The sequence below is a fragment of the Carcharhinus amblyrhynchos genome, chromosome 3 (genome assembly GCF_965287045.1).
Source record: "Carcharhinus amblyrhynchos chromosome 3, sCarAmb.v2.hapA, whole genome shotgun sequence".
NCBI lineage: Eukaryota > Metazoa > Chordata > Chondrichthyes > Carcharhiniformes > Carcharhinidae > Carcharhinus > Carcharhinus amblyrhynchos.
In genome coordinates, this window is record NC_137326.1 from 31292543 (window position 1) to 31305311 (window position 12769).

The window sequence follows — 12769 nt, forward strand, 5'->3', positions numbered from 1 at the left end:
AAATCAAAGTCTGCAGTAATACTCTTAAGTGGGGTTCTAGCGTTTTATCCTCTGAACACAATTTCAAACCTATTGCTCATTTTTTCAGATTGAATGCCTACCTGTTACTGTGCCTGCAAGTTCAGCAAACCAGGAACACAGTGTTTGCAATAAAGATTCACATTGCTCAACAAAGTACATTCATAGGTTAGCTTTAGTCTGTTCTTGTACAGAAACTGAAGCAATTGGGCCTTGCATCGAAACACCGAATTAGTTCAGATGCAGGTCCTATTACAGTGAAAGTACTGATTAAAATCACGTACAATAACACTGGTGGGACTGATGAAATAACAAACCTGACACAGGTTCTGTGCCTCCCATGGGAGAAGCAGAGAATAGACAACTTAATGTTATCCTTCTTGGTCATTTATAAAGCCTTATTTTCAATTCAAGATTGGGTAATATCTGATTTACTTCAGGAAGTGAAAGTGGCATTTAATAGGTATGAATGTAATTGGTCTGGCATTATTTATCAATTCAGATTAGTCTGAATGTACAGACCGATGCATGATAAATCCCGAAAGTAGCTTTCATGAAAATAACATCTATAATTTCAGATCAGAATTTCAGAGCAAAGTCTATGAAATTCAGAATTCTGCAAGAGGTGTTGGAGCTGATATTTGTGTAAAGAAATGGATAGAAGCAATTGCTAAGGGGGAGGGAGCACTTCTGAGCTGCTGGTGAGGTAAAGGGGGCAGGGTGGATCTACTGGGGAGGTGGAGGGAGCAGGCAATGGACAGGGTAATGGAAAAGGCAGAGTAATGATTGGTGCAGTGTAATGGGCGGGGGAATGGAGGGTGCAGTGTAGTGGGTGGGGTAATGGAGAGGGCACTGCAATGGGCAGGGTAATGGAGAGGGCAGTGTAATGGGCAGGGTGAGGAGGGTGCAGTGTAATGGAGAGGGCAGTGTAATGGGCAGGGTGAGGAGGGTGCAGAGTAATGGAGAGGGCAGGGTGATGAAAGGTGCAGTGTAATGGGCGGGGTAATGGAAAGGGCAGTGTAATGGAGGGTGCAGTGCAATGGGCGGGATGATGGAGGGTGCAGTGCAATGGGCAGGGTAATGAAGAGGGCAGTGCAATGGGCAGGGTAATGAAGAGGGCAGTGCAATGGGCAGGGTAATGAAGAGGGCAGTGTAATGGGCAGGGTAATGAAGAGGACAGTGTAATGGGCAGGGTAATGGAGGGTGCAGAGTAATGGAGGATGCAGAGTTGTAATCTGCTGCCGAGTTACAGAAGAACATTGGAGAAAAAGGACACTTCACATTTTGTCTTTGATTGAAAATTAGAATATGCATCATTCCTAAAAATGTTTATGGGATTGATCTCATGCACTATCCTGATTACCTGGGATGATTAATGAGTGAGTCAGTAGTAATATTACAATATTAGCAGAGGGTCAGTGCGCTAACATATTTGTACACATGATTCATTCTATACCAGTCAAATTACAGTGAATATGAAACATTTGTAAGCTTATATTGTGGGACAATTGGCTAATATAATAATGTACCAATCAAAAATGTTAACTGGGCACAAATATTCCTCAATTGTTAGTTTCTTATTTTGAGCTAAAAATTACTTCCAATTTTGTCTTTAATGTTTTCCTCTTCTACTGTGTAGTTCATAGTCTCAATGGATTTGCATCTTTCAGTGAAAAGGTGGTTAAGTAGGAGGAAGCTAAAAGCAGCAATGTAGTCATGGGGTTTGGATTACCTCAAAGCACAGGGACAAATCTTCACTAATATACACACACATCATCTGACCTCTGATTCCATTACTTCCTTTAACTCCCTCCTGGCTAACCAATGAACTTTAAGTTTAAATCCCATTTTACACTCCAGTTAAAGGTTTTCATTGCCCATTCCTGCACTAGAGATCGAGAAACAGGTCGAGCCTTTGTTTCCTACTGAGTTTTTACTTTCGTCCTTCGATTGCGGGTTTCACCACAATGACAAAACATACATGGAGACCTGAGCTGCCCATCTCAACAGCTGGCTTCACAGGAGGCCTGCGAACATCTGTCACATTCTCACCAGAACTAATATGAGCCAGGAAATTCTCTAGAGTTACTTGCCTTTGGAAAACATTTGAAAACTAGTCTAAACTATGTCAATGGTTACATGTTGCAAATAACTGAATTGAACAACTGCTAGCCGCATCCCTTGCCTAGAAGAATAACCATTTTAATTTGTAATAAAGATGCAAGATCGAAAGTGATCATTTGGCCCTCCGTATCTGTGCCAGCTCTTTGAAAGAGTTGCGCAATTCGTTGCCACGCTGCTCTCTTTCTCCAGAGCACCTTTTCCTTTCAGGATTTATTCAGCAGCAGATAAAGAATTATCAGTTGGGTTCTGACGGACTCATTCTCAAAACAATAGAATTCAGAGCCCCTATTTCACTGAAGGCAAGGGCAAGTGAGGAGCCAGTGAGTAAAGTTCAACCCTGCTCAATGGGGGAATTTTTAAACAAAGTGAGGCCTAGCTTCCACCTGGATCCAGCATCCATTATGTAGTGCCATGTGCCAGAACAGGCAAATATGACAGGAGACCATTGCCATGGGCTTAAGGAATGGTCCCCAGCAAAGGTAAGTTTGGGGAGTGGCATTGTGGAGGCAATGGTAAGCTGGGAGTGAAGTCCAGAACAGGGAAAGCCATAGGTTTCCTGATCGAGCCTGGAGGGTGACTGGTGCCACTGATTAGGTTGGCACCAAGCACTGAACATGCGACTGCCTGCATCCTCCCAAGACCCAGGAGTTAAAATACTGTTTGAGGTGAGTGTGCTGTTGAGCTGCCATTACTCTGTTTCCATTTTAATGTTTTTGTTGGGCACGTTGTGGAGGTGGGCGGAGGTGGCAGGAAGGGGTTAAATCAACTTGTGGGTTTAATTCACCAAAATGAATTAGGTCTAAATTCAATCATTTTGGAGTTAAGAGCATCTGTACCATTGTTAACGCAACTTACAAGCAGAAGGTACATTTGTATAGCACCACTGACATTGAGGAATGTCACAAGAGGCTTCACAGAGAGACAATTAGAAGGAGGACACAGATATTTACGGCAAAAACAGAAAATGCTGGAAAATCTCAGCAGGTCTGACAGCATTGATGGAGGGAGAATAGAGCCAATATTTTGAGTCTGGATGACCCTTTGGAGCTCTGACAAAAGGTCATCCAGACACGAAACGTTAGCTCTGTTCTCCCTCCGCCTGTGCTGTCAGACCTGCTGAGATTTTCCAGCATTTTCTAATATTGTTTCAGATTCCAGCATCCGCAATATTTTACTTTTATTTATTCAGATATCTGCGGGACTAGTGCTACACCGAGTTTTTGTATTTCTGGAGAAAGCTGAAATAGTAGCATACAATTTAGTTTATATTAAAAATTTGGTATATATTTTTGTGATGTTTGTGATCATCAAAATGAAGAATATCAGTATTGCTAATAAGACAGTATCAGCATCAAACATTCACAAATCAGAGGCTGAGTAGCACATGAGCAGAGCAAAGCTTCTTTTACGAGCTGTAACAAGTTCTGTAATCCCAGACTCAGACTGCAGCAGTTGTGATGCCTCAGTTTCTCAGAGCCACTACTGGAGCCTCTCTGAATTAGGACACCAATTTGGCAAGCTACAGTTGGTTTCACATTGTGGAGCCATGCCCACTAGTAACTGGAATGAAACTGTCCAGACTCATTTCACTTAAGATGCCCCACAGCTGACCGAGAAAGGAAACTTTCATACGCAGTTGTGGGCTTGGTTTAAACCAAAATCTCAGAGGTGAAGGACAGTATTTTAACCCAGTTTGCCAGCAATGAACTTATAGCTGTTCTGTCTTTTAAAAATCATATTTGATGGCCTTAAAGAGGCACATCCAGGTTTCAGCAATTTGGCAATGGAGGAACTTCACTGCATTTTTTATATACTGGTTGATTAACCATGGAATTGCTCACACTGAGTCTTGGAATATGCTGAATTCATAACTCTAGGAGCATTGAATCCCGAATGTGCATCAATTTCTTCTTGTGGTAGCAAGATTAGGTTGATTAGGCCATGTTAATTGCTCCTTAGTATCAGAGGATTAGAAGGGTAAAATGGGGATAAGGCCTGTGTGGGATTGTGGCTGGTGCAGACTTGATGGGCCTAATGGCCTCCTTCTGCACTGATTCTAAATCCGATTTACCAAAGGAGCAATGAAACTGGTAGCAGGTTCCACATTCTAGCCATATGGATAAAGATGTTTCCCTGGAATTTTTTAAAATTCATTCGTGGGACATGCTGGCTGGCCAGCATTTATTGATGTGGGTATTGATGTGGCCAGAACTCTCCATTCACCTGACGAAGGGGCTAACCCCGAAAGCTTGTGAGTCTACTATCAAATAAATCGGTTGGACTAAAACCTGGTGTTGTCAGACTTTTTACAGCAGTTATTGCCCATCCCTAGTTACTCTGGGAGGGCAGGTGACACTCAACTACATTGTTGTAGTTCTGGAGTCACCTATAGGCCAGAAAAAGGTAAGGATGGCAGATTTCCTTCCTTAAAGGGCATTAGTGAACCAAATGGGGTTTTCCGACAATTGACAATGATTTCATGGTCATCAGTAGATTCTTAATTCCAGATATTTTTTTACTGAATTCAAATTCGTTCCATTTGATTTGAACCCTGGTCTGCAAAACATGAGCTGAGTTTCTGGATTAATAGTCTAGTAATAATACAACTCGGCCATCGCCTCTCCCAATTATTAGAGTTATTAGTGACAATCTTACATTCATGGCATTTAGTTCTGTTTGCAACTACAAGTGCAAACATAATTTATACATCTGCCCAATCAAATCAGAATCTTAAAGACCTCTATTAGCTCTCACCTCAGCCTCTTGTTTTCTCGAGAAAATAATGTGGCCAGTTCAGTCTTTCCTGATGGGTATAACCTCCCAAGAAGATCAAATGTTCATTCTATTGTGTGCTGAATTAATTGATCTCAGCTATCCTGATGACAGACAGGGCCATTAGATTCAGCCTAAAGAAGCAAAAACAGTAATCATGGCCATTCCTTATTGTTATCTAATGACCTTTGAGGGAAAGTTGACTTCAGGCAAACATGGATGCAATGCTCTACTATAGTTTAATGACCATTGCAACACTCACCATTTACAATTAGACAGTCACTCAGAAAAGGTATCAAAGACTATAGCTGGGATTTTTTGATTTACCAACCCCCTCCCCCACCACTATGTAGATTTTCCAGTGGTGGAGGCGACTCGCCATTGTTGGATAGAAGGATTTCCTGTCCCGTCAAAGTCAATGACTGTTTGCGTTGTTCGCCAGCCACACCGCTGAGGAACCTGTCAGAAAAGAAGTTAGGGGGAGGGTGTGGGGGCGGGATTCCTGGCCCACGTAGCACCCTTCAAATTATTTGAATGAGTCAAAGAAGGTAGCAGGATTTTTTATTTGCTCTGCCAGTTATCCTTTCCCTTCCTCTGAAAGCATTAATTCTTTGCTGGGAACGGTTTCACATACACGAACCATAGTACCTGATCTAATCATCCTCTCCTGCTTTGGAATTTTCCCATGCCACCTTTCATGGGGATCGTAGCAGGTGGGATAAGAACCACGCAAAGGTCCGTTGACCTTGGATGAGATTTTCTGGCTTTGAGGTGAATGCAGTTGGAAAATCCCACCCCTGGAGTGTGAGTGTATGAGTACCTTGGACTATCTGTACTGTGTTTAGCCAACATCAGAACTCCAGAAAAGATCACTGGATTGTGATTCAAAAGAGAACATTGGTCAATCTGGTCCACACTGTGAACAACTATAACATCCTTACCACTGGCCCAATGGACAGCAACTATTTCAGCTTCTTCCTGCCCTTATCATTCAGCTACTCACTGTCTTAATCAATCGCAACATTGTGGGAAGCTCTACTGTAGCAAGATCTGTGCTGGTAAGATCAGAGTTGCAAGTACTGGTTCAATGTTAGATTATTAATACTCTAGCCAAATGTTTTTGACACCTATTATCTTTACTGTTCCAAATTACCATACATTGTACCGTGTCAAATCTATTACATTGCACAAAACCAGGGAGTAAGAAAAAAGTATGGGGAAATAAATAGATCAGGAAAATAAATGTACATTTTGAATGGTAAACTTCATATTCCTTCAAATAACATTGAAGGAATATGAACAGAATGCATTTAAAGCAATGTAAGCCATAACTTATTTCTCTTTTTTCAGACAGTAATCAGTTTTAGACATATCACTTCTTCTTAACTGCTGGCACTGAACTTTAATGCAGTCAATTATTCACACTCAGCATATAAAATATGGGACTAAGCTACTAATGTTTTATGAGCTGCCAACAGTTCTGACCCCTCTTTTCATCACGCAGACTGTTAAAATTAAGATGAAGAACAAAAGACTGTACCTTTTTGCCATGAGCTGCTCCCATGCTGATGGCTCTCCTCACTCCTCTTCAGGATCTGCTGCAGTTCCCTCTGAACAATATCCTTTCCTGTCTGGGCTCCCTGTGCTGTTCTCCTTCTGCTAGAGAAGCTGCCTTCACAATATGCAAGAAGGCACAGACTGCAGCAGGCAGGCAGGCAGGCAGGAGATGTGAAAACACGCAGCTCTGGCACCTTGACAACTCTGGTTTCTTCCACTGAACCAGGGCTCCACTAATTCAGCAGAATAGCAAAAGACCTTGGAAGGAGAAGCCAGAAAAGTATTTAAGAGTCTGACCAATTTACAAAATAAATGGACAAGCGAAAGAAAATCACTGCAAATGCAATTCTGATCGACACAAATATTTATCTCTGAAGTCTACAGCAAGCTGTATGTGTGTGCCCTGTGAAGCTTTAGTACTGAATAAAGATTACATTAATTGTTCATGACACAATGTGATGATGCACAGAGCACAAGGATAGCTTTACAGAGAATGTGGCAGCCCTGCATTGCCTCTCTGTTACATACAGAAGGTGCTTCTGCTACATGTGGGCCTGGGTCTTCCCACGTATACATTTGGAGTTCCTTCCAGCAGTATTGCCAGCCATTTTGGTATTTCACACAGATTACCCTGGTAAATTCTGTCGCCCAACTGCCGGTGATGCGTCACAGCCAGGCAGTTTCTGAACTTCAGCTTAAAATCCTCTTAGTCTCCAGTTGATCTTACAATACACTTACACAAGTGAATTGCAAAGTTACCGTTCTGTTACTTGAAGCAAGCTTTTTGTTAAATGAGCTTGAATCTCTGAATTGCAAAATTTAAGGTGGACTAATAGGTGGGCCCCAAAATTACTTAAATGTGGCCATCTTTACACTTTTTAACCATTGTTTTGGAGAATCAAAATAAGCCTTGCAATGCTCCCTTGTTTCCATTTATCAAAACCAAGGCCTTATATTTTACATCAGACCACGTCAGCAAGCAATTTATTTTTCTGTAATGCCCAATGGGATCAAGTCAACTCCCTCTTGTGTATATTTTTATCATTGCTGACTTTGTAAATAAACTGTTCAAAATCAGCTATCAGCAACATTTCTTATCATCAGCTCCTCTTAGTCAATGGATGTCCTTCCAAAGGAAAACAAAGGTAATTTCCAGCTGTTAGGAATTCTCACAAGACTGATCTTTATAAAGCAGACATGCGACCTATGCTGGATCTTGCTCTCAATTTGATATTCTGAACACAAGTAAGAGAGAAGGAATGAACCATGCAAGTTTTCTCAAAACTTCTTCTTCTTCCCCCCCATCCCAGAATATCCTCATCCTTGTTCACATTATCAGAGTGAAGGGCAAAGCTTCATTTCATTTACCTGTTGTGGTATTACCAACAATTCAGGATCTTTATGTGAAAATACGTTGCCTTTTAGAACTACACTGATCCACTTGAAATATCACTGATGTGTCTGGTCTGGAGTCAATGCCATTTTCAATTCTGCTGCCAAGGCACTGATCTGGAAGAGTGGATTGACTGCCAATGGGATGGAAATTACATGTGTTCTACCATGGATGGGCAATCTTCTCTGCACACCCTAGTTTGTAGGGTTGAAAACTAACTCTTTTGAGTCACAGGTTTTATGTCCTAGAATCTTAGTCGATATCTCTAGGGAAAATTGAGCACTGTCTCTGCTTAAACAGAGTTGATGCACAGCACTGGGGTGTCCTGCTGCAGCTCCAATCCAAGTCTGGCAATTCCCAAGGACGCAGGAGAATTTAACCGACCTATTGATCTTACACAAAATGGAAAGATTTTTGCAACAAGTATTACTTTTAAAGACAAAATGACTCATCAATCTTCCCTGCAGAGATAGCTAGATGTTTATGAAGTTTGTCTTCTGATCATATTACAAAGGAAAGGTTTAGTGGGATATGGGCCAAATGCAGGCAAATGGGACTAGTTCAATTTAGGAAACCTGGTTGACTTGGAGTGAAGGGCCTGTTTCTGTGATTTATATCTCTATGAATCCATGGGTAGGATTTTACGGCCTCACTCGCTCCGGAATTGTAGAATCCCATCTGAGGTCAACGGATCTTTCCATGGTCTGCCCATTGCTTGCTCCGATTCCCGTGGAGGGCAGGGTGATAAAATTCCAGCCTATGACTCTATAAGGTGATCCCAAACTGCAGCTGTAAAGTTGTACTTTATTTTGATTTAGCCAGGCGACTGTTGTTGGCTAATGAACATCTCACACTTCTCTCATCCATCTCCACCATTGATAATATTTTAGAACCCTATTAGCAGGAGTGGGAACAGAAAAACCTTTCTGACTCTGATGATTGTCCAGAAACGTGCAGTGAATAGCCAATGTGATGTGACTGATCAGATAATTGGGTGTCCTTGGCATGCAGAAGGTAAACCAGCTTGTTTGAGTTCTGTACAATTAATTTGCAAAACCATTCACTTTGGGAAATCAGAGAGAGAATCCAAATAATGACAATCCCCAGGATGACTAGCTTGCATTTGCAATTCCTATTGCCTGGTCTCTATGTGGCAATGGCAGTTTACTGTAAGAATGTTTCCATTTGTAGGCGAGACTAGGATCCGAGGGCACAGCCTCAGAGTAAAGGGACATCTCTTTAGAACCAAGATGAGGAGGAATTTCTTCAGCCAGAGGGTGGTGAATCTCTGGAATTCATTGCCACAGAAGGCTGTGGAGGCCAGGGCATTGAGTGTGTTTAAGGCAGAGATAGTTAGGCTCTTGATTGGTAAGGGAATCAAAGCTTACGGGGAAAAGGCAAGAAAATGGGGATGAGAAACTTATCAGCTATAATTGAATGGCAGAGCAGATTTGATGGGCTGAATGGCCTAATTCTGCTCCTCTGTCTTCATTGTCTTATGGAGGCAGGTCAACTGGGGGCAAGTCAACTGTCCCCTCGCCTGATGTTTAGGGCAGCGAGTGGCAGAGGGAGGGGAGATGATTTTCCACGTTGAGATAAAGGAGGGTGGTACCAAATTCAATTTTTAGCCTACCCTATGGGAAGTTGGTTGATTTCTGTCAGAGGAAAGCTGGTGGTTTTATCATTGTACTCAGTGCTGGTGAGTGAAAAGAAAAACACTATAGTTTCTACCCCTCATCCCTAACAAGAGGAAAATGTGGAAAGGGCAGGTTTGTGACTTTCAGATATAAATTATTCCAGGACTCAGGGCATGATGCCGTCTGCAGTTGAATAACCTGCTGTCACCAAGCTTCGTATGACCATATGCTATTCAGATGCAATCTCATGGAGTTGCTTGTGCCCAATGAAACTGTATATTATGTGGGTGCTTTCAGGAAATGAAATGAAGTGAAACACTATACTAGTTTCCTCAGAAGCATCTTTAAGGTAAACTACAAATACATTTGTTTGAATCTCAAGTCGACAGAAATTCTTGATGTAACCTTTGATGTGGCAACTAAAATGACAACGGAGGGCAGCACGGTGGCACAGTGGTTAGCACTGCTACCTCATAGCACCAGGGATCTGGGTTCAATTCTGGCCTAGGGTGACTGTGTGGAGTTTGCACATTCTCCTCCGGGTACTCCAGTTTCCTCCCACAGTGCAAAGACATGCAATTTAGATTGATTAACCATGCCAAAATTGCCCCTTGGTGTCCCAAGATGTGTAGCTCAGGGGGATTAGTGGGGTAACTGCGTGGGATTATGGAGATAGGGCCTGGGTATGATACTTTGTGGGTCAGTGGGTGCAAACTCAATGGACTGACAGGCCTCCCGCATTGTAGGGATTCTATGGTTCTGTGCACATGGACGTGTAAGACCATTTTGGCCTTACTGGGTTGTGCTAGACATTCCCAGGGCAGTGATTTTCAAAGGTAGGCAGGTAATCATATCAGAGTCCTTGAGACCTGAAATCCTTTAACAACTTCATCACTGATTGAGTTTCAAGTTAACTGAAATCCATAATGTAACCTCTGATGTAGCATCTGAAACAACAAGAGGTTAAAGACGTAATGAAATGCAAGTAGACCACAATAATTAATGGATTTCCAGTACAGCTTAGTACATCAACATTTATTATTTTGCCTCTTCCTGGTTGCCAGGTAAACATGCCTGGAGTACTCTTACATTTCCATCCTTCAGAATGCTGCTTCAGTACCGACAGTCTCATTAGAATACAACATTCCTGTTCATCCTCCTGTTCTGCAGAGGAGGTTTCCAGCTTCTAACTTGTAGTCCCCGGTAATGAAAGTGTGGGAGTTAAGATACTGGTGATTCATTTGTAACGTGTCCAAATGAAAGTAACTTACAGACTATTTTTTGATAAGATATTATAAGATACAAGAAAAGAACAAATACCAAACTGGTGAAGGCAGTGGCAAAACAGAAATGCACATAAAGAGGCCATTTAAAGAATATTTCCAACTTGCAAGATCAAGCACAATACATTTTTTACAGCACAGTGACGTCAACATTATTAACTTCGATGTTTTGGAATTCAGGCGTGTCAAAGATAAGAAAGCCAGATTTATAAATTTAAAAAGACCAAGCTCAAAAGGATTAAAACAAACAGATAGGAGAAATGTTTCATTAATATTCCATGAAAACACAAATTAAATACCTTTAAAAAATAATACCAGAAGTGATAATCTCCAGGACTTACATGGGGAATCACCAACAGACTTCTCTGCAGGACTCGTAGAATACAAACTCCCTGGTGATTGGTAATGACCTTATCAGGTGGAACTCGTATACCGAGCCCTTTATAAAGCAGGGTGGGTCCATTGATGTATTGGGACTTGTTTGTGTTCACCACAGTGGTTTTGCTTTGCTTTATTTTGTGCAATAAAGCTCTGTTCCTTTACAGCTGACCCCTGGAGTTATTATTACTGGACAAGCAGGACAAGCTCGGGGAGCACAGATATGACCCTAAGTGGATGAATAAATTATTTTGAAGTGCGATAAAGAGGGAAAATGACTACTATAAATTCTGCAGAGAAAAAGGAGAATCTGTGGGATGAACCTGGGCTCGTGCAGAAACAGATCAAAAGGGATGTTCAAAGAAGCTAAGGGAAAATAGTCAAAGAGGTGAAACATATGGTAAAGACAATCTCAGTATTACCATTGCAAGAGGATGGTCGGAGACAAGTACAGATTGAAGAAATTCCCCATCATGAACTTTGCTTACTTCACTAAGTTTACGTGACTGATCCTGTACTTTTGTACATTCCCCACTTCTGTGTCACTCAAACTGAATTTGTTGCTTACCTGCAAACTCAGGCCCACTCCATCTCATGCCCCGAATCTTGTTTAGGCCAAAAGTGCTCTCCACCATCTGGAAGCAAGATCTGACTGTGACTGTCACACTCAGCTGGTTGCTCTCAGCTCAACAATACGATACTTTTAAAATCACTTGCAAAGCATAACAACAACTGTACAAACCCGTTCCAGCATCTTCTTTCAAATGTAACACTACAGATCACTGTTGTTCAGCTGATGTTTCCATTGCCCAATACGCGTGGAACTGCGGTGTTAGTAGTTGATCAGTTTTTGTGCAGCTATGTAAAACATTCAGTCCTTCCCATCTGGAATCTTAAATAACTTAATCAACGTGGTATTATTTAATTAAGACGAGAGTTAACTTCACATATCAACTACTCTCTATATGGAAAAAAACAGGCACTATTCACCTCACTCCAGGCATACTAATGTTATATTCAGCTTAGCCCTGCAATCACACTTCCAGTGAGTTCTCAAATAGCCACACAATTTGTGCCTTTCATTTAACATTTTTAAAATATGGACCATTTTCTGCTCTAAACCCTTTTTCTCGCACTATCAAAAGCCTGTTCCAATTTAGTCTTCAATACATATTGTAGCATTTCAGTCTTAGAATTATTCTCATTGATCAATACTGACCATCTCCAATGGATGTGACTCTCAGGTCTGCACTCTAAGTGCTCCTGCCAGTGGGATAACCGGAGTATTTGCCCCTGGGGTTAGCAGTGGTTGTCCGATGGGATTCACCCATAATAACCATTTAAATTTATGTATGCCACAGAACACCCTGATGAGCCCGGCTTTACAGAGACCGGGAGACAGGTCCCCCCCCCCCCCCCCCCCCCCGCCCATAAATGACATGGTAATCCCTGCTGACAAGGGGAACACTCCCAACTCCTCAGCACAGGGGGGCATCTTCTCCCCCCACCACTGAAAGAACCGTCCACCCCACCAACACCACGCAGACATAAGGGTGATCTGCAAGAGAGATACTCCGAGGTGGGCTCCCTTAGGCTCCACCCACTTC

At 42.0% G+C, this 12769-nt stretch overlaps 1 protein-coding gene across 1 annotated transcript in view; it reads right to left on the minus strand.

Moving 5' to 3' along the window:
• LOC145338586 (protein FAM107B-like) overlaps window positions 1-6748 on the minus strand; it is a 151549-nt gene extending 144801 nt beyond the window's left edge. The window contains exon 1 of the mRNA XM_080182942.1: window positions 6455-6748. Within this exon, the coding sequence (XP_080039068.1) occupies window positions 6455-6478 (24 nt within the window). The 5' untranslated portion in view covers window positions 6479-6748. The remainder of the gene's footprint in view (window positions 1-6454) is intronic.
• Between the last annotated feature and the right edge of the window lie 6021 nt (window positions 6749-12769).